The 24667-nt window shown below is 47.0% G+C and overlaps 1 protein-coding gene across 2 annotated transcripts in view; it reads left to right on the top strand.

Annotated features, from left to right (window-relative positions):
• The window catches only part of ATPCL (ATP-citrate synthase), a 117735-nt gene extending 96140 nt beyond the window's left edge, over nucleotides 1-21595 (top strand). For both annotated transcript variants that reach the window (XM_065445286.1, XM_065445291.1), the window contains exons 17-22: nucleotides 2202-2295; nucleotides 4155-4460; nucleotides 10422-10565; nucleotides 16142-16255; nucleotides 17752-17911; nucleotides 19529-21595. In XM_065445286.1, the coding sequence (XP_065301358.1) occupies nucleotides 2202-2295; nucleotides 4155-4460; nucleotides 10422-10565; nucleotides 16142-16255; nucleotides 17752-17911; nucleotides 19529-19629 (919 nt within the window). In that variant the 3' untranslated portion in view covers nucleotides 19630-21595. The remainder of the gene's footprint in view (nucleotides 1-2201; nucleotides 2296-4154; nucleotides 4461-10421; nucleotides 10566-16141; nucleotides 16256-17751; nucleotides 17912-19528) is intronic.
• Nucleotides 21596-24667: the final 3072 nt, after the last annotated feature.

Below are 24667 nucleotides of genomic sequence, written 5' to 3'. Positions count from 1 at the left end.
TGGAGAGATTGCCACTAGATGGCCACTGCCTCGTCAGCCGAAGCAAGTAAAACCCGCAGGCCCACAGCAATCCAGTCTTTCTTGTTTATGCAGTTCAACCCATCCAAGTCGTCCGTGTCCTTCCGTCAACAGCTACGCTGCCTACGCTTCGTCAGGCCTCGCTAATCCAGTCTTTCTTGTTTGTGCGGTTCAACCCATCCGAGTCGTCCGTGTCCTCCCGTCAACACCTACGCTGCCTACGCCTCGTCGGGCCTCGCTGACACCGCGAGCGATTTGTCGTCCTTTGATGGCGTCGCGCAAGCGCAAGGCGCTTTCCCTCGAGGAAAACCTGGATGTTCTAAACGCAGTCGACAGGCAGCGAGCGCGGAAAAGAGTCGACATCGTCAAGGATCTTGGTCTGCCACCCTCGACGCTTAACAGCATCGTCTCGAAGCGTGCCGTGATACAAGGGAATGCCGCGCTCTTCGGCCCGAAAGCTAAGCAGGCTCGTGGCGCCAAGTATGGAAACCTCGACGAGTCGCTTCTTACTTGGTTTAAACAAGCTCGCGCTGCCGGTGTTAACTTCGACGGCAGCATTTTGCGCGAGAAGGCGATGGAAATAGCCGACCGACTGGGCATCAGTGACTTTGCGGCGTCAAATGGCTGGATTGACCGTTTCCGGAAGAGGCACGGCATCACGTATAAGACTGTATCCGGGGAAGCAGCAAGCGTAAACTTGGAAACAGTCGACGATTGGAAGGCCACACTATCTGCCATAATTGAGGGGTATGAGCCTCGTGACACATACAATGCCGACGAAACGGGTCTTTTCTTTCGGGTGCAGCCATCCAAGTCGTTAAGCCTGAAGGGCAAAGCATGCCATGGAGGCAAAGGCAGCAAAGAGCGATTGACGGTGCTCCTTTGCTGCAACATGGATGGCTCAGACAAGCTGAAGCCATGGGTAATCGGAAAATACTGAAACCCACGGTGCTTAAAGAACATTCGCCTGCTGCCATGTCACTATAGAAGCAACAGTCGTGCATGGATGACGGGTTCTTTGTTCGAAGAATTTCTTCATTACTTCGACAACAAGATGGGCTCCCAGTGCAGGAGTGTTGTCCTTTTTCTGGACAATTGTGCTGCCCACCCGAAAGACCCGTCATTTCTTCGGAACGTTAAGCTTGTTTTTTTCCTCCAAACACTACAAGCCACTTGCAGCCGTTGGATGCCGGCGTCATAAAGAACTTGAAGCAGTCGTACAGGAAGTCCATCGTAAAGCGCTGTCTGGCGCGTATTGATCGCGGACAGCAGCCTACAATCGTTTCGATACTGGACGCTATGCACTACGTCGCTTCAGCGTGGACTGCAGTGAGCGCGTCAGCTGCACAGCACTGCTTCGCGCGGTGTGGCTTTCGCATGGACGGCGGAGAGGAAACTGCCACGGAAGCTGAAGAGACGGAAGCAGCCTCTCATGATCAAGAGCTGAGTGAAGCTTCGAATGCGCTGGGTGCCATGGGAGTCACGTATGACGACTACGTAGCCGCGGATGCTGCTGTCGTGACGTCTGAGTGTCGGAGTATCGCCAAGATCATTGCAGACTCGGTCGCGAGTGAAGCCTCATACTGTGGTGACGACGAGGAGCACGAGCCGCATGATTCCGGGGAGTTGGCGGACCCGAGCTTCGGAGAAGCCGTCGCGTTTCTGGACCTCCTTCGCAGGTACGTCGCACATCAAAGCGACGCTGAGAGTAATGCGGCTTTCCAGGCCATCGAGAAACGCGTGGCGTTTTCCAGCAAGCGGAAAAAACGGCAATCGACCATTCTCGATTTTTTTAAGACCTAAGCTCACTTGATGTCGAAATAAATTGTTCCAAGACAAAGCTGCACTGTTTTTATTAATTTTCGGACCTTTCCTCACTGTTGCGTTTTCCCGGCTGTTACGGGTTTTTTTTTCGCGGTCCGGTGAGAAACGTATGAATGGGGTTCCACTGTATAACCTGTACCTTCGTTTGTGCTATAATTTTTCTTTTTAATGTATATACTGCGCGTGTTACTATAGATTGCTCGTTATCTCGGATGTGCTACGCGAAATCTCCGCGTAATTTGCGCACCCCCTTTTTGGAGCTGTAAAATCGCAAGAAGTGCGCAAATTATGCGAGTAAATACGGTATTTCAGTGTGTTGCGCCTAGAGCATCTGAGCCCCCTTTTTAAACCTTTTGCAGGATTGTGTACGACGACCTGGTGGGAGCTGGTGTGATCGTGCCCATGCCCGAGGTTCCACCCCCAACAGTGCCCATGGACTACAACTGGGCAAGGGTCAGTTTGGGGTCATTTCTTCTGCCGAGCCTCGCGAACCTTTGCTTGTTTGCGGTAGCTTAGAGCTCGGATCTGTTGTTGTTAACAGTAACAGATCTGTTATCTGTTATTGTTCAGTGCAGTATATGTGCCATCTGTTGGATGTGACAGCTTTTCAGTGGACATCGTGCACAGTCACGTTGGTGTATAGCCAATGACTGATTTTGCAAATGTGCCTATGGGATGTTGTCACGTATTAGTCGACTCCGAATATAAGTCGACCGCCTCAACTTTCGACCCCCCGATCAGATAAAAAAGCTATACAAAATAATTTTAAAAAAGAAACTGGCTGCATTGAGACCATCTGGGCGTCGGAGCCAGGCGAGGCAGAACCATTCTAGGCCTGTCTCCTCCATGAAAAACCCCTTTTCACTCACGCGAACAATCACTTTTGGGGGGAATTTGTCCTTGGGCATCGTTTTTCATTCGAACACAGTGCAAGTAGAAAGTTTGTGGCCATCGGCAATGCAGCACATTACCGTAAATCGGTTGTGCTCATTGCCTGTCGTCATTAGATGTACTTGCCCCTTGCCTTTCACTGCGACAATCTGCTTACTCGGCATGTCGAACCAGACAGGTGTCCGATTGGCGCTATAGATCTAGCAGAGTGTGAAGCTGTGCTGCACCTTCAGCTCACTGATGAACTCTAAAGCTTCTTTCCTCTCTTCGTAAACATCAGGTGGCTTCTCGCAAACGGTGGTATGCCTCCTCAAACTGCCCATTTCGATTCATAAGGTTTGTCACCCACTTTTTCGAAACTTTGAATTTGCTGCAGGCGAATTTCAATTCATTCGCCACATTACGAGCCTTCACCTGATTGTTATCGTAGGACATGCTCAGGCCTTTGTCCCACTGTTCTTTCACCCACATTTATACAACTTCAGTGACAGGATACTTGCCCTTCTTCAAGTGCTAGTAGGACATTCGTGATCCTGCTCTCACAAAAAGCTTGTTCATCTGGATTGATATGAGCACTGATGACACTGCCATCAACGTGCAGTGACGACATGACTCTAGCCAAAATTCATGCAGACATCGCGTGCAATCGTAATGCCGGACAAACCGAATTGGCTAATTTTTCAAGCCACTTACGCATTGAAGGCGGTATGAGTTACTTTGATGGCACTCATTGTTTGGCATTACTCCCCCCTTTTTTTTTTCACTTTTTATCAATGCCTTCTTTTTTAAGAGCTGCCTCAACGATGCATTGGCAGAGTTGTGTAGGTCTCCTACTCTCCATCCGAGAAATATACTTATTAAATTGTGTTTTTTTCATGCATTTGTTTTATTGTTTTTCTGACATTTTTGCAGTCTCTATATCAGACGTTGACTGTACTTCCTAAACTCTACTTTACTTCCTGCTTGCTGTGAACTAATATAAAGAGGTTGGAAGGCAATTCAACCTCAAGTTGACATCGATCAAGGACAGTGTCTCACTGATAGTTGGGGGACAGACTGGGGCTCGGTCACTGCGCTTTATCTTGTCACCCTTGGAGTGACGAGTGTAGGACTGTTCCAATTTTTTTTTTACTGCGCTGTCTTTGGGATCAGTTAGCATTTTTAGACTGCACTATCTGTGGGATCAGCTCAGAGTCCAGGAACACATGCCTGATAGGGAAAAGAGGGGTAACCCACTAAGAAAGACATTGTCTCAAAAACATTGCTATGAGCCTAACTGTTGTCTCGCCATGATCATGCCCTCAGTGTAGCCATAGTGTCTTTCTGCACTCGCTCATTTTCTTGCCTGTCATCGAAACATGCATGCAAATGGAGCCTCCATCCAGTATCGGCAGCCGCCTCCTTTCCATCCCTCACTGCAGGAGCTGGGCCTGATCCGCAAGCCAGCATCATTCATGACGAGCATCTGTGACGAGAGGGGCCAGGAGCTGCTGTATGCGGGCATCCCCATCACGACCGTGATCGAGAAAGAGCTGGGCATTGGGGGTGTGCTGAGCCTGCTGTGGTTCCAGCGCCGTCTGCCCCAGTACGCCTGCAAGTTCCTCGAGATGGTGCTCATGGTGACCGCCGACCACGGGCCCGCCGTCTCGGGTGCCCACAACACCATAGTGTGTGCCCGTGCGGGCAAGGACCTCATCTCGTCCCTCGTCTCTGGACTGCTCACCATCGTGAGTTCCTCTCTCCCGCATGCACTACACTTGTGAGTGAAGCGTCTATGACCACGACAGACAGACAGACTTAAGCACTGAAAGACGCAGCACTAACTACCAACAGAAAGTATATTTTCAGCAGCCTGTGTTCATAAGTTAAAGCCCATTAATTTGAATTTCAGGGGGACACTTAACAAATTCGAATTAAACGAAATTCGAAGTAACAAAAGTGAGTTAAAAAAAGGCCGCATTTATGACAAAAAACGTGGGAGCACCTCTGGGTACCACTTTTATTTGCAAAAGAAATCGGTGATAATTTTTTGCTTTTTCTCTGAAAGCGATTGCTGTCGCTTTATCTTGCAGAGCTCGAACGTGCCGGAAAACATCTTCGCCTTCTTTGAAACTGAAAAACAGCCTGGCGTAGTTTAGTCCTCTCATCAGCTGCAGCAACAAAGGTCGAACTGGTGTTTCACCAACATCTTCCTCATTCACGTCATCGTCATCCTCCATGGATAGTTGTTCGTCTTTGCCGAGGATTTCATCATCTGTTACTTCTCTGCAGGCTGCGGCACAGCCATCGACCTTCCTGTAGCAGCCAAAGTCATCATCTCCAAGCACTTCACGTACATGAGTAGAAATGTGAACCTCCTGTTCAACTTCACTTGTGTCCGTGCTAGGGGCACTGAAACCGCAGCGACGGAAACAATTTGCTATTGTTTCTGTTATTACCAGACTCCAGGCGCGCGCAAGCATATGCAGGGCGATGAGCAGAGTCGCGGTGTAACCCTTGTCGTTCTCGGAGCATAGGGGCATCCTGTCAAGAACATGGCGTCTGTAAAAACTTCATATTTTTTATGATGCCCTGGTCTGTAGGTTGAAGAGCTGCAGTGGTTTTTGCCGGAAGAACAACCTGCTCATTGGCTCTTAATTCAACAATACGTTGGTTTGGGCAAGTTACAGTTGAAAATCCTTAATAGATAATCTTTTGAACTAAACGTTAGTTAGATCAGTGCCTGTCCTGTCGTATGTGTTGCTTTCGTCTTTGTCTATAGCACGTTTTTATGAAAACTCTCAATTCAATTTTGACCTTGTGCGCCAAGCAATTATCGAGGAGAAAAACGTGCCTCTTGCCAAGCTGAAATTTTCAGTCCAGCTTTCTGAGCCACTGCTTGAAAAGCTCGCCCGTCATCCACGCCTTATTTGCAGCACAGCCTGCCGGCAGCATGCGGATGTTCTCGAAATGGCAATTTCCCATCTCGTGCCGCAAACACCGTCTCACGCTGCTAGGTACAAGTTTAAAAAACAAAGCGGTCTTGTCAGCATCGCAAACATAGGATGGAGCGTGCCTGTTCAGGAGTACTTGTAGCACAACATTTCACCACACAGTGCAGGTTTCTGCGTCTATGGTTTTGACTTCACTGCGCACATTGCAGAAAACGGTCTTGCCTATCCCTGAAGCAGTGATACCATTCTTCCAAAATCGTAGATGTTCAGGTGCTGTGTAAAATTGGCCACCTTCGCTATGATGATGGGGTCACTCAACAGGACGTCCTGGCTTCTTGTTTCTTTAATCCATGTGAGCAGCACTGTCTCCAGGTCTGGGTGCTTACCCGTACGAGGACCTTTTCGGTCATTGGCGAAAGTTTCAGCTTCATAGGGGTCCTCGGTCGTCTCATTCCCGATGTACGTCGACAGCATGCTTCTCGGTACTTCGTGCTTCTTGGTGATTTCGTTCTTGCTCTGCTTCCCTGCTTCCACTTCCTGTAGGGTTTCCAATTTCACCGTCAACGTTTTGGTGCGCTACTCGCCACGCGACAGCATAATGGCACGTGAGCAGTGTTGCCGGTCTGCGATGGACGCATCCCACCAGACACAGAACAGAAAGAGAAATGGCGCAGCTTCCACACTCGCTGGCTCAAGCGTTGCGACTGCACTGGGGACAGGAAGAGAGTGGTCAACCCTGGAGTTGCCACCGAATGCGCTGCGTATTGCACTGTCCATAATGATGCGGCATGGCACGTGCGAATGCCCCTTGAAATCGCACAGTGATGACAACGGTGATCGGCAGGTTGCACCATCTGTTGCATAACTGTGATGGAGCGCGAGTTGGCTACAACGATGCGCAGTTCTAATTATCTGTGGGGGACCGAATTAGCGCTCAAATTAATGAGCTTTTCAATACATGGGGCTCTAAGAGCATGTCTGGACCATGCCACTTAGTTCGAATTATCCAAAAATTCGAATTAACGAGGTGTGAATTAATGAGCTTTTATTGTGCTGAAACTTATCGCCCATTGACTTACAGGATTTACCTTCTAAGGAAAGTGAACTCCCTTTGTGAAAGTTGCACAGATGAGGGTACATGGACACACTTAGAACCAAGCCACGATATTGTTTCTGCCTCGGCTTGTCTGTGCTAAGATTTGCCACGATGTCGAACTGAAAAGCCCAAACATACACAATTCTCAAGTTCTAGAGCAGTGGTTCACTTTTTGCCCATTGCAGGCACCTGTGCTATGTTTCACATATTGCAGGCAATGCAGTGGAACCTACGCAAGTAGTGCAGTCAGTCTCACTCTGTTATTCACTGTGGTTGTTTTTGAACTGCAACGCTTTCTTTGGAATAGATACTTTGCATAGTAGAGCTTATGGACATGTGGTTAGGGTCAAACAACGGACATGTGCACCTTTTTGCTTTTTAGCACGTAACGTGCCGTGTTCTGGTCTCTTAGCTTAAGTGGTGCTCCATGGCCGCTGGTCGCAGAAACGTTTCGATCTTCCTATTCAGCGGTAAATAGGTTGAGATCTGAGATGCCCTTTTGTGTACTGTATTTACCCAATTCTAGTGCATCCCTCGAATCAAATGTCCACCCAATTTTTGCGGGCTCATTAAAGCAGGAAAATTAAAGCAGTGTACCTGAATGTAACACCAGTGTCACACGGCCACTTTCAATCACAGTTGAGCCCGATCCGGATCGTAATTCTCAACTGGATGTGGCTTCCTCCCATAGCTTAGCAAAAAAGCCAATTGGGGCCGAAAAATTTTATCCCAGTCGAGCCCAATCGCGAATGAAAGTGCACCTGTGACAGCTGTATAACGTGCCGCTGATTCATAAAAGAAAAATATGGCATGCCACCATGTTCACGATCAGAAAAAGCAAGATGCGCAGAATTTAGCTAGACATACTAGAATGTTTTTTAATGAGCTTTGATAAGGAAAGCGGTGCGTCATTATCGCCATTTGTGAGTCATTGGCCACAGATATGAAACGCGCAGGGTTGGTATTCTCGAGCAATCACTTTAGGTACTGCTATCACTTTCGCAAGACTCTGCGTCGGACTTGTCAAAGTACAGTAATACCTCGTTAACTCGGGAAGTAGTAAAAACCGGAAAAAATTTGGACAAGTGGATTTTTCAGAGAAGCAAAAGTCGCAGAAATCGCAGTGAAAAGTCGAGTTGTTTCTAAAAAATTCAGCACTGCTGATAACTTCAAGCAGGAGTTTCTAAACTGGCTCCTCGTAAAGGTTTCAAAGAAATAAATTAAAACGTACCAGAGATATCAACCAGCTCCGTTTTGCAGCACTGCCATTTTATTCATTGCATAAAAAGTGCGTAAGGCTGCTCTGCTTCTTGGTAGCACTTGGACCCAGAAAGGTGTCCTCGAGCTGCTTCACAGATCACACGAGCCAATCGTTCCTGCCGCTGCACTTGACTTTATTTCGCAGCAAGCCAATCGTGTTTCTTGTTTCGGCTGATGTAGACACCTTTCGAGGTCTTTCGTTGTCATCGCCTTCACCATCCCCACCGTTTGCACTAATTTCAGCAGTTTCAGTGTCGGTAAATTTGCCTCTCACCAGTAGCACCTGCCCGCATCACGCATACTCGGGAATGCTCTCATTGCCTTCTACCATGCAACACATGTGGCATGGACTTACTGGAAACAGTGCCACAGAAAGCAATGTGAGCATTCACGAGTATGCGCAATGCAAGCAGGATGTACCGCAACGCATGCGGCACATACTTTTTTATCCTATGTTGCATAGAATAAAAATACAGCGCCGCGTGCATTGCGTCAGAATAAAATTAAAACGGTGATCACACTTCCAGTGGTGAATCACGTGCATTGTATAAAGCGAACAAAAGGAATTGCAGGGCCTATGTTGCAGGGCCTGCCTCTACGCACACCTCTCCCATCACTTGATGTGCCACAAGGTTGCTTGACAAAGTTGTTATGCCGCTAGGTTCAGACATCACATTCAGGGAAAGCATTCGCTTTGTGGTAGGTACGATGGCGGCAGAGGAGGAGTTCTTATTCCACTCTCAGTCGAGATTTAGAGATTTCTGCAATTTGGCCAAAGATACTTGGAGATAAAGCGTAATAAATACATGGCATATATGGGAAATGGTTAGATGCCGTGGAAAATTTCAACTTAACCGATTTTTCAAACTATGCGAGTTTGAGTTTAACTACATGCGGCTGACAGCGTTCCTGAAACCGTGCGCAGATAGCAAGCTTGGCACAGTGCCATAAATGCTGGCAACCGATTATGTCGGTGCATTAGGTGCTGTAGGAGTTGAGGAGGACGTCGGGATGAAAAACTTGAAGGTTTATTCACATTATTTACAGTGAGAGTCAATAGTCTTAAGGTCATTACGGGCCGGCAGCAACTCGGACGCTGCGGCCTGTGGCAAGAAGCTCGAAAGAGATGAATCAAGGAATGCTCTAGGAATGCTCTGTTGCGGCTCCCTGTCTTTGTCTTTGTCTGCCAATAAGAAGCAGGATACACTGCTGCAGTGCTTTTATCCAAATAAATGAATCCTTTCTGTGAGGCTTCAAGTGAGTAATGCTCTGTTGCGGCTCCCTGTCTTTGTCTTTGTCTGCCAATAAGAAGCAGGATACACTGCTGCAGTGCTTTTATCCAAATAAATGAATCCTTTCTGTGAGGCTTCAAGTGAGTATTTACTGAGCCACGATAGGGGTGCCATCGGGGATCCTTGTTTGGAGCGCGCGTTTGGTTGCGCCACGCGCAATTGGCCTAGACTGTGCTGACTTCGTGCAGCGAATGAAGTCGCCGCGGCCTACACTAATTGCATGCAGCACAATCGACCGTGCACTCCCGGCTGACAGTCGGCATGGCCTAGGCCAATTGCGCACAGCGCAACCGAACGTGCGTTCCAAATAGTGGTCCCCAATCGTGCCCTTGGTTCATTGATTGATTTGCAGAAGTTTTTGACGTGTTTTTGACATGCTTTTTACGTTATTTTATATATCGAATTCTGGCTATATCGAACTATTTCCAATCGCAGCACTGTTCGATATATTGAGGTTCGGCTGTGTATCCTAAAATTATCGGCCTAGAATACCTGCTTTAGATAGTAGTCGAGCATAATATGAACCAACAGCAACCAACCTTTACAAAAATGTGCTTTGTCATCATTTTGCGATGGCAATGATCCAGAGCCTGACAGCTCTGGCAGTTGGCTGTTGCCGAGGCTGTGAATGTGGTTTTGGTTTCATATCAGATTCTAAGGCACTGGCAATTTTCGTACCTGTTTTCTCAAAATAGATGCATGTTAGATTCGGGCAAATGCAGTACCTAAGGCGTTTCTCTCATGTGATACTGTATATTTTTGGGCTCGCAAATGCAAGCAAGAGAGGTCTTTTTAACCTTTGTAGCAATGCCTGTAATCTAAGAGTATAAACCTGCTTGCAATGGACGTTTTTAAAAATTTGGCAGCAAGAGAAGGTGAACAAGCAGATAGTTAATGTCATTAAAAGTCGTGCAGTGTTTAAAAACAAGATTTGCTTTTTATGAGTGCATGTTTAACAATCCGTTCCGTATCGCTGACATTTAGTATGTCAGGCGCATGTTTGGTGTGCAGCTTGTAGTCTGAAATCATGTTCAAGAATCGTTGCACATTTTTCCATTCAAAGTGGTGGTGGCCAGACTGTCAACCTGCACATGTCTCACCGTGCAGGGTGACCGGTTTGGAGGTGCCCTGGATGCGGCAGCACGCCAGTTCAGCGAGGCATACGACAGCCGCCAGATTCCCATGGAATTTGTGAACAGCATGCGCAAGAAGGGCGTCCTCATCATGGGCATCGGACACAGAGTCAAGTCGGTCAGTCTGCACTGCGCACAGCACCCTTCCTTCACGTTTCGTTTGTCAACACAGGGCTGTGAAGTGGGCATCCCTGTGAGGCATTGCTAGAGTTTACTTGAGTGCATTCAGTTAGATTCCCCTACAGCAATGGAATACGCGAAAAATTTTGTTGCCATAGCATTTTATGCCGACGCCATAGGGTTTTTTGCAAAAGTTACTAGAAACTCCAGTGCCAGTGTTTACGGCAGCTGGGAGTGTGGCAGTTCAACCAGCATGCTTGAACCAGATGGTTGGTACGTGGATTTGCCTCAAGGTCTTCCTTCTGGCTTATTTTTGCCAGAAGGAAGATACACTTTGGATACTTCACAAATTGATCACGTTCAACAACCTGTTGCACAATAAATACAATTATTATGCATGTGCGCAGCAACTTAATTTCCTTGCTCATATAGAAAACTGAGTGCTGCGAATTTAGAAAGACGCAGCGTAATGAATAACGTCATGAGCGAAGCTGAAGCTAGAATTCAAAGATCAGAGAAGTACATACGCTAATCATCTTTGCCATGCTGACTAGGCAATGGCTGTGGCAGAGTTGTCTCTAGTAATGTGTGTAGCAAACTATGGTTGGCGCATTGCGTTTGTCCTCGCAGGTGGGCTGCGTGCAACGGTCGTCGTGTAGGGATGCTCACTTGACTCGCTCTTTGCCGCAGACGGCATCGATAAAAGCGACTTGCCTTAACATTACGGGCGTCAAAGCGCTGTTAAAAATAAGCGGTTTATGACGAGGAGCGTTCTCATCGCAAGCACTGTTAGACACTGCTCTGATGACCGGGTAGCTGTCTTCCAGCAATGGTGGCTGTCGGTGAAGCCGGCAGGTCACGGGTGCCACGCCACTTACGAAAGTTTGCCGGTCTGGTGCAGGAACGCAAGTACGCTTGCAATTTCAGCAGCACAAAACCAATAGTGCTGGGACGGGCACTAATACGTTGTTGCTTCTTGAAGCCAGAGCCATCCGAATGGATGGAAGAAATGGACTGTGCTCGGAAGAAGTAATGAGCACTCGTTTCGACCATTAGCAGACGGGCAGCCTCACCGCTTTCTCCATTGAGCAAGGCCGGCCTGCATACTTGGCAGGGCGGCGAGATTGTCATCGGCAGCACTTTTTGATGGAGGCAACTCATGATTTCAACTTCGTGGATGTCATTTTACCCACCAAAATGTAGTGTTTCCTGCTTAAGAATACATTGTGAAGCAAGGTACTACTTTCCAAAATTTTCTTGAAGCAGTGTTCCTTGTAGCAGGCCTTGCCTGTGAACACTCAATGTCAGGTCAGAAATGTTCACTTGGCAATTGGCATCGAGTGTAATGAAAACGCAGTATAACTGCTCTAGTCAAGGGTTGGCATTGCCAGTCACTTTAGTCAGTGTAAGAGTTTTGGTTCGAGAAATGTTCTAGTAGACATTACAGTCTGCGTTTCTAAGATCAAATGACCTGGATTTCAATGTTCTGGTGAACCAGCACTTGACAATTTATGGTTTGTGTTATTATAACTTTTAAGTGCATACTTTTGTTTGCATGATGAAAAGTTTGAATTAAAAATTACAGAATACAGTCCCGAGCAGAAATATTTATTATTGCAGATTTTAGTGAAAGCATGTTAATTCGTATTTCTTGGGATTAAATAAGTGTCCAAATTAACCGGATGCCGAATTATCGAGGGTTAACAAAAAAACATGCTTACTAAATGAGCACACATTTACTTACTGAATCAACAAATCCTGTTTCTATTTAGCACAAAAGCAGCGTGGGAGCTGCAGTTCTTGCCATCTCGCAATGTACCGTATTTAGTTGATTCTAATGCGTCCTCGATTGTAACGTGCACCCGTTTTGCGTGACCAAAAAATTTTTTTTAAATTAAAAACTACGATTGTAACGCGCACCTAGTTTCCATTACAAAAAAAAGAAGAGGACAATACCGCGCACCTCGTGCCTTCATGTAGAAATACTGTTTTCTCTCATTTGGAAAAAACAGATTTATTCCCAATACACTAAAGTTGTGATGAATAAAAACACAAATGGAAGCGGCGTACCTTGCCACCAAGATTTTCACTGCGCCGGCATGAGTCCCGTGGGGCAATAGATATAACTCAGTGTCGCTATCACACAACTCCTTATCACTATCAACAGAGCAAAGCATTTCATCCTCTGTGCCGTCCATGGCATTCAAAGTCTCACACTTTTTAAAGGCCTTGTTAACCATGGCAGACGGGATCGTGCACCATGCATCTTTAACCTATCCAGCAAAGTTCTGCTGCAAGGCACGCTTCATTTTATTGGAGGGGGTGAATTCATGGCAGCCACTGACAAGCAATTCGGTGTAGAGCACCCAGATTCTATCTTTCACTGGCTTGTTCAAACAAACATAGAGCGGCTGGAGCTGCAATGTCATGCCACCGGGTATCACAACAAGGTCCGTGTTGCATGCGGCCAGCCTGTCCTTGATGTGCTGGTCAAGGCAGCACCTGAACGCATCGAGTACAAGCATCTCACGCAGACCCAAACTGCCGCCGGGTCTCTTCCACCAAATGATATCAATCCAGTCAGCGACCAAGTCCGTGGTCATCCAACCTTTTTCATTTCCGCGCACAATCACGCCAGTCGAAAACACGATACCTATCCGGAGCGTCTTCCGTCTGAAGATAAGATATGAGGGCGATTTGTGCCCATCCGCAGTGCAACAAAGCGTTGCAGTGACCCAAGTTTTTTTTGTGGCCGGAAGACAAAATGCGCACTTGCTTCGCCCCCTTCTTTTCAACGGTTGTGATGGCAGGCATGCCAAAGTAGAGCAGCGTCTGATCGGCATGTCCAATCTGTCCGAAGTGGTAGCTGTTTCTATGGCGCAACTTCAAAACGTACCGCTGAAAACTGTGCAGTTTCTCTTATTCTTTAGGCAATTTTTGGCATATCCCTGTCTGCCTTCGAAAGGTAAAGACTTTTCTTTTCACAGAATTTGATAGCCAGCACCTGCTTGTTTTCAAGTCACTCCGCATTAGCCCTTTCTGCAGAGTTAACTGCATCGCCTGTACTTTGAGCAGATCGGTCGTCACAGGCTGCTATGCCACTCACTCGCTGCTGTTGCACGTATTCCGCGAGCAGCTCTTCTATTTCGGCGAAGCGGCCCTGCTTCGGTCCACTGGAACCCTTCCTTGTTGCTTTGATGGCGAAAATATTCTACTTCTGATTGCACCAGTCCCGCACGCAAGCTTCAGGAACTCCGAACGCCCATGATGCGGCCCAATTTCCATCTGTCTCCGCAAACATAACTTTCCTTTTAAATGCGGCATCATGCTGGACTTGTGTGTGTGTTCGCAGTCGGCGCTTCCATGCTGATTGAATAAATCCAGAAAATGGGAAGACAGGCGGTAAACTAGGTTATACCAGTGCCTGATTACACATACAACATGGAGGTAAGCACATGGAGGAAGCTACAACAGCTAGGCTAGAAGCGCATACGAGGCGGCCATTTTTCGAATGCTGATGGCGGTATAGTAAGGCGGATTTAGGGTTGTACTCGATTCTAACACGCATGCAATTTTTCAACCTGTTTTATCGGAAAAACGGTACGCGTTAGATTCAAGTAAATACGGTATTAGCGCTCAGAGCGGTGAAGGCCTCGCACTTTCTTTGCTGTGTGGCTCTTGTGCAAGACCCGCACCTTCATTCGAGACATGCTTTTCAATTCCGCACGCACATCCCAATGATTTTTTGCCAGTGAACTGACCCGCAACAGTCTTATCGTGACGTAGCGTGCGGGTTTGATGCTAGCATGCAAGCCACGGTAGAATCACTCATCCTCAACGCCATGTTTGTGACATCGCGCGCGCTTGCACAGAGTCAAAACGAAATGACCTTTTGCCGCAACCGCTGTGGATGAAACTAATCTTTATCGACATGATCATAATGAATAGCGACTATGCAGTTCTAAAGTGACGAGGGCGATGTATTTGCATGCACTGCATTAAACTGAGAAATCAAGGCACAAATAGGCCCAAAGCATATAGGCATGTACCGTATATACTCGCATAATGCTCGCACCCCTGAATTTTGTCGTCAAAATTCGATTTTTTTTATTTCCCGTGTAATCATCGCACCCTGAACTTGCCGCAGTGATATGTCGTGTGCCAAGCCTAGCTAATAATGATCGCGCTTACCATCTGTCGAATGTTACGCGAACGACTCGTCTGCACGCACCAAACATGCTTAAGTAGATGCCTCATTTCATTACTTTCATCACTTTCCGCACTTCCATGGCAAAAAGAGGTACACCCAAACTTGCCTTTATTATGGGTAGGCTTTATAATGGTTGCAGTCAACAAAAACAAAAAAAGGCACCTTTCGATTCTTTTCATCTGCACTCGTGAGCACGCAACAAATCGCGCGCGGCAATGATAGTAGCCACGTTTACACTGATACGTTAAAAGTGTACCCTATTCATACGCCAACGCTTGTAACACAGCTAAGATATTCGCCCACCCTTAGCGGAAACGTGCCGTGTTAGGATAGTAGTGAAACAGATGCCGCAGTTTCCGCAGTATGCCGGCCATGGGTTTCTGTCACTGGCAGCTAAGCGCGCCCATCTGTTTCTGTCCCCTCTAAGTGCACATGGCTACGTTATTGCCGCAACTACGTTATTGCCGATATTAACTATATTATTCATCACTGACACGGAAGAAACTGGTTCAATGCACGTAATGTACTCACGAGAAGAAAAAAAAGATCGCGTTCGGCTTGCTCCGCCGGCCGCCATTTTTGTTTTGGTGTCCCGCACCAGCATCCCGCAGCAAATGCGGGACGAAAAAAAAAATTTTTTTTCCGCGGGAAATTTAATTCGCGTAATGATCGCACCCCTGAATTTGGGTCAATTTTTTCTGACAAAAAAGTGAGATCATTATGCGAGTGAATACGGTATGTCATTCCTGCTCGGTATCTGCTGATGACTAAGGCAATGCAGACTCCGCTGTTTCACTTCGGCTGCATGCTGGCGTCATTTTTGCTCATTTGTGTCGTACATTTACCGTGCTTGCCTTGCTGAGAGAGTTCTCGGAGTAACTGTTGCGAGACTAAATATGCCTTCACTAATGACTTTGATTCCATTAAATAACGCAACACCTGCTGTAACCAGTGGATGAATGCAATTTCCTGAATTAACGAGGGTCAAATTAATGGGCCAAGTCCAGGCAGACATGGTAGAGATCATGTGCAAACTTTTGGGAGCATTGAATTTGAGAAAAAGCGGAACAAGTTAGGCATCTCAGAAACGGAAGCTGAAATTCAGGGCTGCTGTGCGATGGTTCGGCTATGAAGCTCTTGCCTCTGGAGACTGGAGAAGGCACTTAATCTGCCCTAAAATCCTGTTTTTTGCATGAATCTCATGCCCTAAAAACCGGTTTGGATGGGCATGTATTACCCACTTGGTTTTCTGACAGCAGGGTCAATATGCACTGAAAACATAGCAGGTGAACCAAAAATTTTAGGTTTGCTTGACTGAAATTATATATATATCTTTATATAACGGATGAGCTACCCATTTGCAGATAAACAACCCAGACATGCGGGTGAAGATTCTGAAGGACTACGTCAAGAAGCACTTCCCAGCGACGCCCGTGTTGGACTATGCACTCGAGGTCGAAAAGATAACCACCTCCAAGGTCAGTGTCTTTTCTGCCTGTGATAATGTCTTCGTGTTGAACTGTATCCAACAGTGTAAGATCCCTGTATAATATTTGCATAGACAACAAACTTTTTCCAAGTTATCTGGTGTTTGAAAGAAAATTATCACTGTTTGGGATTTCTAAATATGAATGGCAAAAATTTTAACGCAGAAAAGACAAAGTTGAGACGACGAACCTGGCTTTCTCACGACTGCTCCCACATGAAAAGTGCTCCTTAAGCAAGCAGGTTTTCATGCACAGCATTGTCACCTGTGTTCAGACAGATTGGTCTTTCATCATCATCATCAGCAGCCTGGTTACGCCCACTGCAGGGAAAAGGCCTCTCCCATACTTCTCCAACAACCCCGGTCGTGTACTAATTGTGGCCATGTCGTCCCTGCAAACTTCTTAATCTCATCCGCCCACCTAACTTTCTGCCGTCCCCTGCTACGCTTCCCTTCCCTTGGAATCCAGTCCGTAACCCTTAATGACCATCTTCCCTCCTCATTACATGTCCTGCCCATGCCCATTTCTTTATCTTGATTTCAACTAAGATGTCATTAACTCGCGTTTGTTCCCTTACCCAATCTGCTCTTTTCTTATCCTGTAACGTTACACCCATCATTCTTCTTTCCATAGCTCGTTGCGTCGTCCTCAATTTAAGTAGAACCCTTTTCGTAAGCCTCCAGGTTTCTGCCCCGTAGGTGAGTACTGGTAAGACACAGCTATGATATACTTTTCTCTTGAGGGGTAATGGCAACCTGCTGTTCATGATCTGAGAATGCCTGCCAAATGCACCCCAGCCCATTCTTATTCTTCTGATTATTTCCGTCTCATGATCCGGATCCGCCGTCACTACCTGCCCTAAGTAGATTTATTCCCTTGCCACTTCCAGTGCCTCTCTAGCTATTCTAAATTGCTGTTCTCTTCCGAGACTGTTAAACATTACTTTAGTTTTCTGGAGATTAATTTTTAGACCCACTCTTCTGCTTTGCCTCTCCAGGTCAGTGAGCATGCATTGCAATTGCTCCCCCGAGTTACTAAGCAAGGCAATATCATCAGCGAATTGCAAGTTATTAAGGTATTCTCCATTAACTTTTATCCCCAATTCGTCCCAATCCAGGTCTCTGAATACCTCCTGTAAACACGCTGTGAATAGCATTGGAGAGATCGTATCTCCCAATGCTATTCACAGTATGTTTACAGGAGGTGTTTACTATTTTGTGCGACTGCAGGCATTACAGAAAGGTGTGGTTTTCAACAGTAGAGCCAGATATGTACAGCAATTGTGCAGTGCAAAGTTTGGGGTGTTGAGAATGGTGCCGGCAAAAACAGATGGGTCATTGCAGCCCAGACTTGTCAATAAAAAAAAAAAGCCACGAAGTAGGTTGGTTTTGCAAGACGCCATGCCGTTGTCGAAAGAGAAGTGAGGTGATTGGAAGCTAATCTCTCGGTTGGAATGATCACTGAGTTGTGGCTGTTGGTGAATGCAGAAGCCAAACCTGATCCTGAATGTGGATGGCCTAATTGGAGTGGCAGTCGTTGACCTGCTGCGGAGCAGTGGCTGCTTCACACCCGAGGAAGCTCAGGACTACATTGAGATGGGTGCCCTCAACGGCCTCTTTGTGCTGGGCCGCACTATCGGATTCATTGGTGGGTACCCTTGGCTCAACAGTGTGGCACTAATGCAATCTTGTGAACATTCTGACAAGGCTAGTAGGCGGTCATCACCGCTATCACGGTGTAGTACAATCATTGATCAAATAGCTGAGTGCATTGATTAACACAGGCACACCTGTTTGTATGGAATGCGTGTTTTAACGCAATGACTTATGTAACAAAGTAATCATAATTTCTCTTGAAATTCACATATAAACATGAGGTCATAAGTTAAGTTAGAGGTAGTGGCCACATCTGATGGTACAAAATGCAAAAAAGTTTGTGTACTTAAATTCAATTGTGGCCATCTAGTGTTCTTTAATGTGCACCTAATCTGCAGCCCCTTATGTACTGCGTGCCTCGTAACCCACTGCTCAGTTTCGGTGTGTTAAATGCCATGATTTACACTGAAATCTTAGTAATACAAATTTCATGGGTTCGTGTGAAATATGTCACCCAAAATTCGTATTATCAGAACATACACAAAATTAACAAAAATTTATTCGCGGCAGAAAAAGTTTCCTAATGCGTATCTGTCTGCGTTTTCTTCTTGCCTAAATCGTCAGTGATCGCCTTCTGCAAGATGTAAATGTCAAGCTGACACGCTGTCGCCTGCTTTCTACTTTCCTCCCCTTATGCGCGCAGAGCATGGAACGTAGTCACTTGCTTGGTGACTATAAATCTTGCCCAGGTCTTGCGTGCCTGTCGCCTTGCTGGCTCGGCCGCCGTCGCTGTTGCTCACGCGTTCACGTACAATCCGCTGCGGGGCACCAGTGCGTTCAAAACAGCCAATGTTTTCCATATTGTAAGCAATTTATTTCGGTTGGGGAATGTTACGAATTCGTATTGCACTGAAATTCGTGCCAGCCATAATACTATCGCCAAGGTTTAACTGTAATTTAAAGGCAGGCATTTTGAGTCTCATTTATTATATCGTTATGCTTTCCTGCGACTCCTGAATTCTTTCCATCTTTCAGTTATGCTAATGGAACGATGGTGGCATTCTATAACTATTGGTGGCGAGATTACTGAATGTGTCGCCAATGAACAAAACAAAAAGAACAACCAAACCGGTAGTGCTGTCATTCTTTATATTAGTTTACTCATTAAGTTGATGTTGCATTGAGAAGCACAACGTCAGTTTTGTATCTGTCTTTAGTTACTGTCGTCTGCTTGATCTAGGTGGTCGCCTGTGTAGTGCAGCACCATGACATCGCTGAAGGATCGTTGGCTGTCTAACTTACACCGCATTTGTGCCTGTGAATTCTCGGGAAGCATCTGGAATCATGTGCATGAAGCCTGATGTGTTACAATCGCTTATTGTGTGTTCAGTCTTGACTGTAGCATACCCATTCCCTAGGAAACCAATGAAGTGTTCAGCTTGTCGGGGACTTTGTCCTGATGAGTTCATCTGGCAACTGCCACTGTATTATGACATGCTGGCAGAAAAGTGGATTATGGCTCCTGCTAACCAAATAAGTGATAAACAGATAGGAAGGCAGAAGTGCACTGTCAAAATGTAGAGGCATGCGCTGAACATTGTTTAGAATATGTAATGTCGTTGTAATTTCACTGGTGGTAACATGCTACTTCTTTCATCATGGTGTGCAGGACACTATCTGGACCAGAAGCGGCTGAGACAGGGCCTGTACCGCCACCCGTGGGACGACATCTCGTACGTGCTCCCCGAGACCGAGGGCTACAACAACTGAGACGACGTTGAAGTACGCACCAGGTTCCCCCCACAGAAGAGAGAGGAGGGGGGCCTATTTATTTGCACTCCCATCCCTCGGTGTTGTGCCTCCCTTCATGGACTGTGTCACCACCGCCTCGGTTACAAGAACTGTTGTTGCTGCTTTGCCATTCGACGCCCATGGTGTGTTGTGCGCCACCCCTGTAGTACTTCTGCTGCCCATACTTAGCGAGCCGACCCCTTGTTTCTCAACTCATGTGGTCACACAAGAGCAAGCAAGAATTGGAATGGGAAAAAAAAACTACTGGTGGCCGCAAGGTTTGACATGCTCCTGCAGAGTGCTCGAGTCGCACAAAGCATTCGTGCTGTTGTGGACAGCAACACACAGGCAAAATGCAAAGAACTGCTGTGGGTGCACGTTGCTACAGCCTGCCATGAAAAGTGCACTGTGGTTTGATCGCTCGGTGTTGCCAAGAAAGCTGGGCGGGAAGAGGCTAGGCCACAACTGGCCACATCACTGGCCCGTAAGGTGTCTCGCAGTATTTGCCGTTTATTCTTGTCACCGAGACCATTCTCATTTTCTTTTCCTTGCTAGGCCTAACAACTTCCTTTTTCGAATGTTTTTCCCTTTTGTGTTTTTATGACTAACTCTACTGCCCATTTATATGTCAAGTAAAATTCAAAAGAGAAAAATCCACAGAAGCTAAGGTACTTTACCAGAGCCCTTGTACCCTGACTATCTTCATTGTCCTTGTGGGTTCTGTGGTTTTGGTGCTCCAACACTGCAGTTGCTGCTAAACCTTGTTCACTTCAGTGTGCTGATGCCGTGTCCCAGTGATGTCGCGCTTTAATGCTCTTGTCGGCATCGGGCTGTCTCATGCAACTCGGCGAAAGTTTGCCCAAGGTGCTTGCCTCCCCAGCTCGGCTGCTCTGAAGTCGTATGCCACCTCAACATTCCAAGCATATCAAGAAAAAAAACATTGTCGTTTGCATGAACTCTCTTGTCAAATGTCATTGTAAGTATCTTTGTATGTTTTTCTCCCTGTGAACTTGAGGCAACAGCCAACATATGAGCTCATTGTTGCAGCTGTCCGAAGATAATTTTTTATTTTTGTTACGAATTGTATGAGCATTTTATGATAAAAAAGAAACCTATGTTGCGCCACTGTGATCTTTTGTGTGTGGAATGGCAGCAAATTGTTTTCACGAAGTTGGTGCCAAGTCGTGCTTTAGTGCGGACTTTCAGGTTTTTACACAAAGCCCACTGATTGGATTCGACCTTCAAAGATGTCGTCCACATAAGCAGGCAGCTCCAAACTAGACCGACTGACCACCTATTTGTTGTTAGCTGCAAAGTCTGGTTAGGTTCTGTATTAGATACACGAGGTGCACCCTTGGTGCTACTCTGAAGGGTCTGCACAGCGAAGCTTGTTCCACAGAATGGAGGGCCCTTGCTAGGTTTCAAAATGCGATGACAATCATGCATTCGCATCACACGGCTTATTTTTGTGTGATCAACACTCCTCTTCCCTTGACACTTGGCCGTGCTGTGGCATAGTTGTGTACACTTCTGGGGAGAAATAAATTTGCCGCCTGGTCCGAAGCCAAGAAAATGCTGGCTCAAATATGGCAACCTTTTGACTAGTCCAGGTGCCTAAGGCCATAGGTCTTGCTCTAGAAAAACCTGCCTTTGAGGAGAAACGCTCTTGCAAAATGCTTGCAGTGTCGCTTAACGGCTTTGGTCAGTGTGTCATCCGGACCGGGTGCACAACCTTTGCACGATAAGCGTGTGCTACTGGTAACTGTTGATGTAGTGACAAGATAGCCGGCAAGTAGGGCCACGGGTATGTATGTAGAGTTTGGAACCTTGTGTAGGGCACGCGTTCGCTGCTGTGCTAAGCAGTGCGGCCCAGTCATTCTGCTGCTGCTGTTGGTGATAATGTGCAGTTCTTGTGGCAGTGAATAAAATTATTTGTGGATGTCTGGACGAGTGGCATGATTGCTAGCTGCAGTTTGCATTTCACAGAAGCTCCAGCGCGCAAGGTATTGCACGCAATAAACTTGAGAAAAAGAAACACAACCGTAGCACTTACAATTGCAACCGACACTCACTGGAAATAAATACCGCATTTACTCGCATAATGATCGCACTTTTTTGTTAATATCGGCAAGTTTGCGGCAATAACGTAGCCATGTCCACTTTGAGGGGACAGAAACAGATGGGCGCGCTTAGCTGCCAGTGACGTAGAAACACATGGCCGGCGTGCTGCGGGAACTGCGGCATCTGTCTTCACTACTATCCTAATACGACACGGTTCCGCTAAGGGTGGGCGAATATCTTGGCTGTGTTAAAAGCGTCAACGTACGACTAACACTTTTAACGTATCGGTGTAAACGTGGCTACTACCGCTCGCGATTTGTTGCGTGCCCACGAATGCAGACAATTAGAATCGAAAGGCGCCCTTTATGTTGGCCGAAACCATTATGAAGCCTACAAATAAAGGCAAGTTTAGTTGTACCTCTTTTCGTCATGGAAGTGTGGACGGTGACAAAACTAATGAAGTGACGCATCTACTTAAGAATGTTTGGTGCGTGCAGACCAGTTGGTTTGTTTTGAAGAGTCGTTCGCGTAGCAGTCGACAGATGGTAAGCGCGATCATTATTAGCTAGACTTGGCACACGACATGTCGCTGTGGCAAGTCGGGGGTGCGACCATCGCACGGCAGATGAAAAAAATAATTTTAACGACAAAATTCAGGGGCGCGATCATTACGCGAGTGCGACCATTATGCGAGTAAATACGGTACATGCCGTATGCACTCGCAGAGTAAGACAAAGTCGCGAGTACATGCTTAGTGCCTGGATTTTTTTTTTTTCTTTAGATCGACGTGACCGAATTTATGCACCTAATATTTATGACGCATCTGCTAGGCTAGCGGGCTTTTTCACTTGGAACATGAAAGACTTGAAAAAAGTCCTCTGGTCAATTGAACTCTGCCCAAACTGCTAGTACTAGTAGCATTGTATTTGCGTCTGAAAAGTGTGTGCAGAATTTCTCTGGTTAATTCAATCCCACCTGGCACTCGTACATTGGGCGCAAACTGCCTTCATTTCAATCCTAAAATACACCTCTCATCGAAGACGCCCATTTTCGACCTGCCCTGAAGATTTTTCAATAGCCGTTGCTCACGATGTCTGATGACAGTATTCATAGGATTCTAACGCGCCTTTTTTTTTTCTTTATGAGAAAATGGGTTACAAATTGCTTGGAATCGGACACAAAACCAACACCACCTTCGTGGCGTTGGTGCGCCCTATAGCCTAGCGCATAGCATGCTGCGGAGCTGGCTTAATAACAGTGCGGTGAAGGTGACTTCAGGAAGCCAGCCGCCGATAGTGCAACACACTCTGCGCCGAAAGGCACAGCGCCCTAAATTATCCCTTGACAAGTCAAGATGCTGAGCTGTCAGGCAGCGGTGTCCTGAGGAAAAGCATCGGCGAGCGACATGTCCAAACGTGCAACCAAGTGCCAGACAGCCCGGCGCCGTACCTCCTTTTCCCTGGAGGTCACCGCGCGCGCCAACATTGAACCGGGTGGCCAGCGCGGTCGCTGGTTGGACCTCTCGGACGACCGTGGAGTGCTGGCTTTGTATTGGGCCGTTTGAGTGACAATGGTTTCTCGGGGCATTATAAGGCCCGACGCAGCCGCCTGGAAAACCGGATCCGCCGACCCACCTGGAGCTGAGGGCCGCTCTCGACTGGAGTGAGATGTGTCACGCGTTGGAGTCTCGCCGGACGTCGCCGTGCGGGAACAGTCGTGTTTGCTGTGAGCTCTCGGCCCCAGTGCCGATCCGTTCTCGTCCTGCATAATGACCTGAATATAGTGTATAAAGTACCTTTTGTTATTCTCACCGACGCCTGACTCAGTCTTCGCTACCAAGGCTCTGTCACGAAACGGGTGACGAGCGCTACGGAACCACCACAAAGTCGTAATAGTGGTGGCAGCGGTGCAAAGTCGTAACAGTGGATGGCAGCTACGGGATTGACCGGCATCGGCTACCTCGGCGCGGTGAGTGCCTGAAGTTTACCTCAAACACCAGACTTTCTCTGACACAGGTTATAGTAGCTTAGGGAAGGATTTGGTGTTACATTGTGTTAACCTTGTGTGTTTCAAGCGTAGTGAGAGTGTTTTGAAAACCAGGGGATGCTGAGGGGGCAAACAGGGCAGTGTGTAAAGTACTTGCGGATGTCTTACTAGTAGCATTATAGTAGCGTACGGCAGGTATATTAAAAAAGGGCAAACAGCAGGAGGACAGTGTGAACGATGCAGAAGTACAAGGTCAAGGAACTTCTCCAAATTTGTGAGGAGTTGGGCATTGAGTTGGGCTCAACCAAAAGAAAGAATACGAGCCTTGAGGTCATGAGGAGTGGGGACGTAACGGCTGAGGAAGCCGAAGAGGCATGGGCGGATATCAATGAACGTCGGGAAAGGGAGGAAAGGAGAGAAAATGAACGTCGCGAAGAGGAAAAGAGGGAGAAGGAACGTTGCGAGGAGGAAAGGAGAGAAAAGGAACGTCGCGAGGAAAGGAGAGAGAGGGAGTGTGGTGAGCACGAGCTTAAAATGAAAGAGTTGGAGAGCCGAAATAGCGCGCCGGTGCCTAGTCTCACTTCTAACGTTCCAAGAATACGCGATCAACTTCCACCCTTTGTAGTCGGAGAGGATATGGCCAAATACCTCGTGAAATTTCAGCACGTGTGCGAACGGAATAGCATCGAGCGATCCCTCTGGGCACAGAATCTGTTAGCCTTGCTTCCTGGGGAGGCATCGGACGTAATAACTTGCTTATCGAAAGAGGTGTTTGAGAGCTACAGTGATGTGAAGGAAACGCTACTGCGGAAGTACAAATTGTCGCCCGAAGCTTTCCGGCAGAGGTTCCAGTATGCAAAAAAGGGCAGGGAGACGAATGTTGACTTCGCGTTTCGTCTAAAAGCCGACCTGGTGGAATGGCTGAAGGGCGAAGATGTTTACGACGACCGCGACAAAATCGTCGAATGTG

This window comes from Dermacentor albipictus, chromosome 1 (assembly GCF_038994185.2).
Source record: "Dermacentor albipictus isolate Rhodes 1998 colony chromosome 1, USDA_Dalb.pri_finalv2, whole genome shotgun sequence".
In the NCBI taxonomy this organism is placed as follows: domain Eukaryota; kingdom Metazoa; phylum Arthropoda; class Arachnida; order Ixodida; family Ixodidae; genus Dermacentor; species Dermacentor albipictus.
Note: the sequence above shows the minus strand (reverse complement) of the source record. Positions and strands in the feature narration are given on the sequence as shown.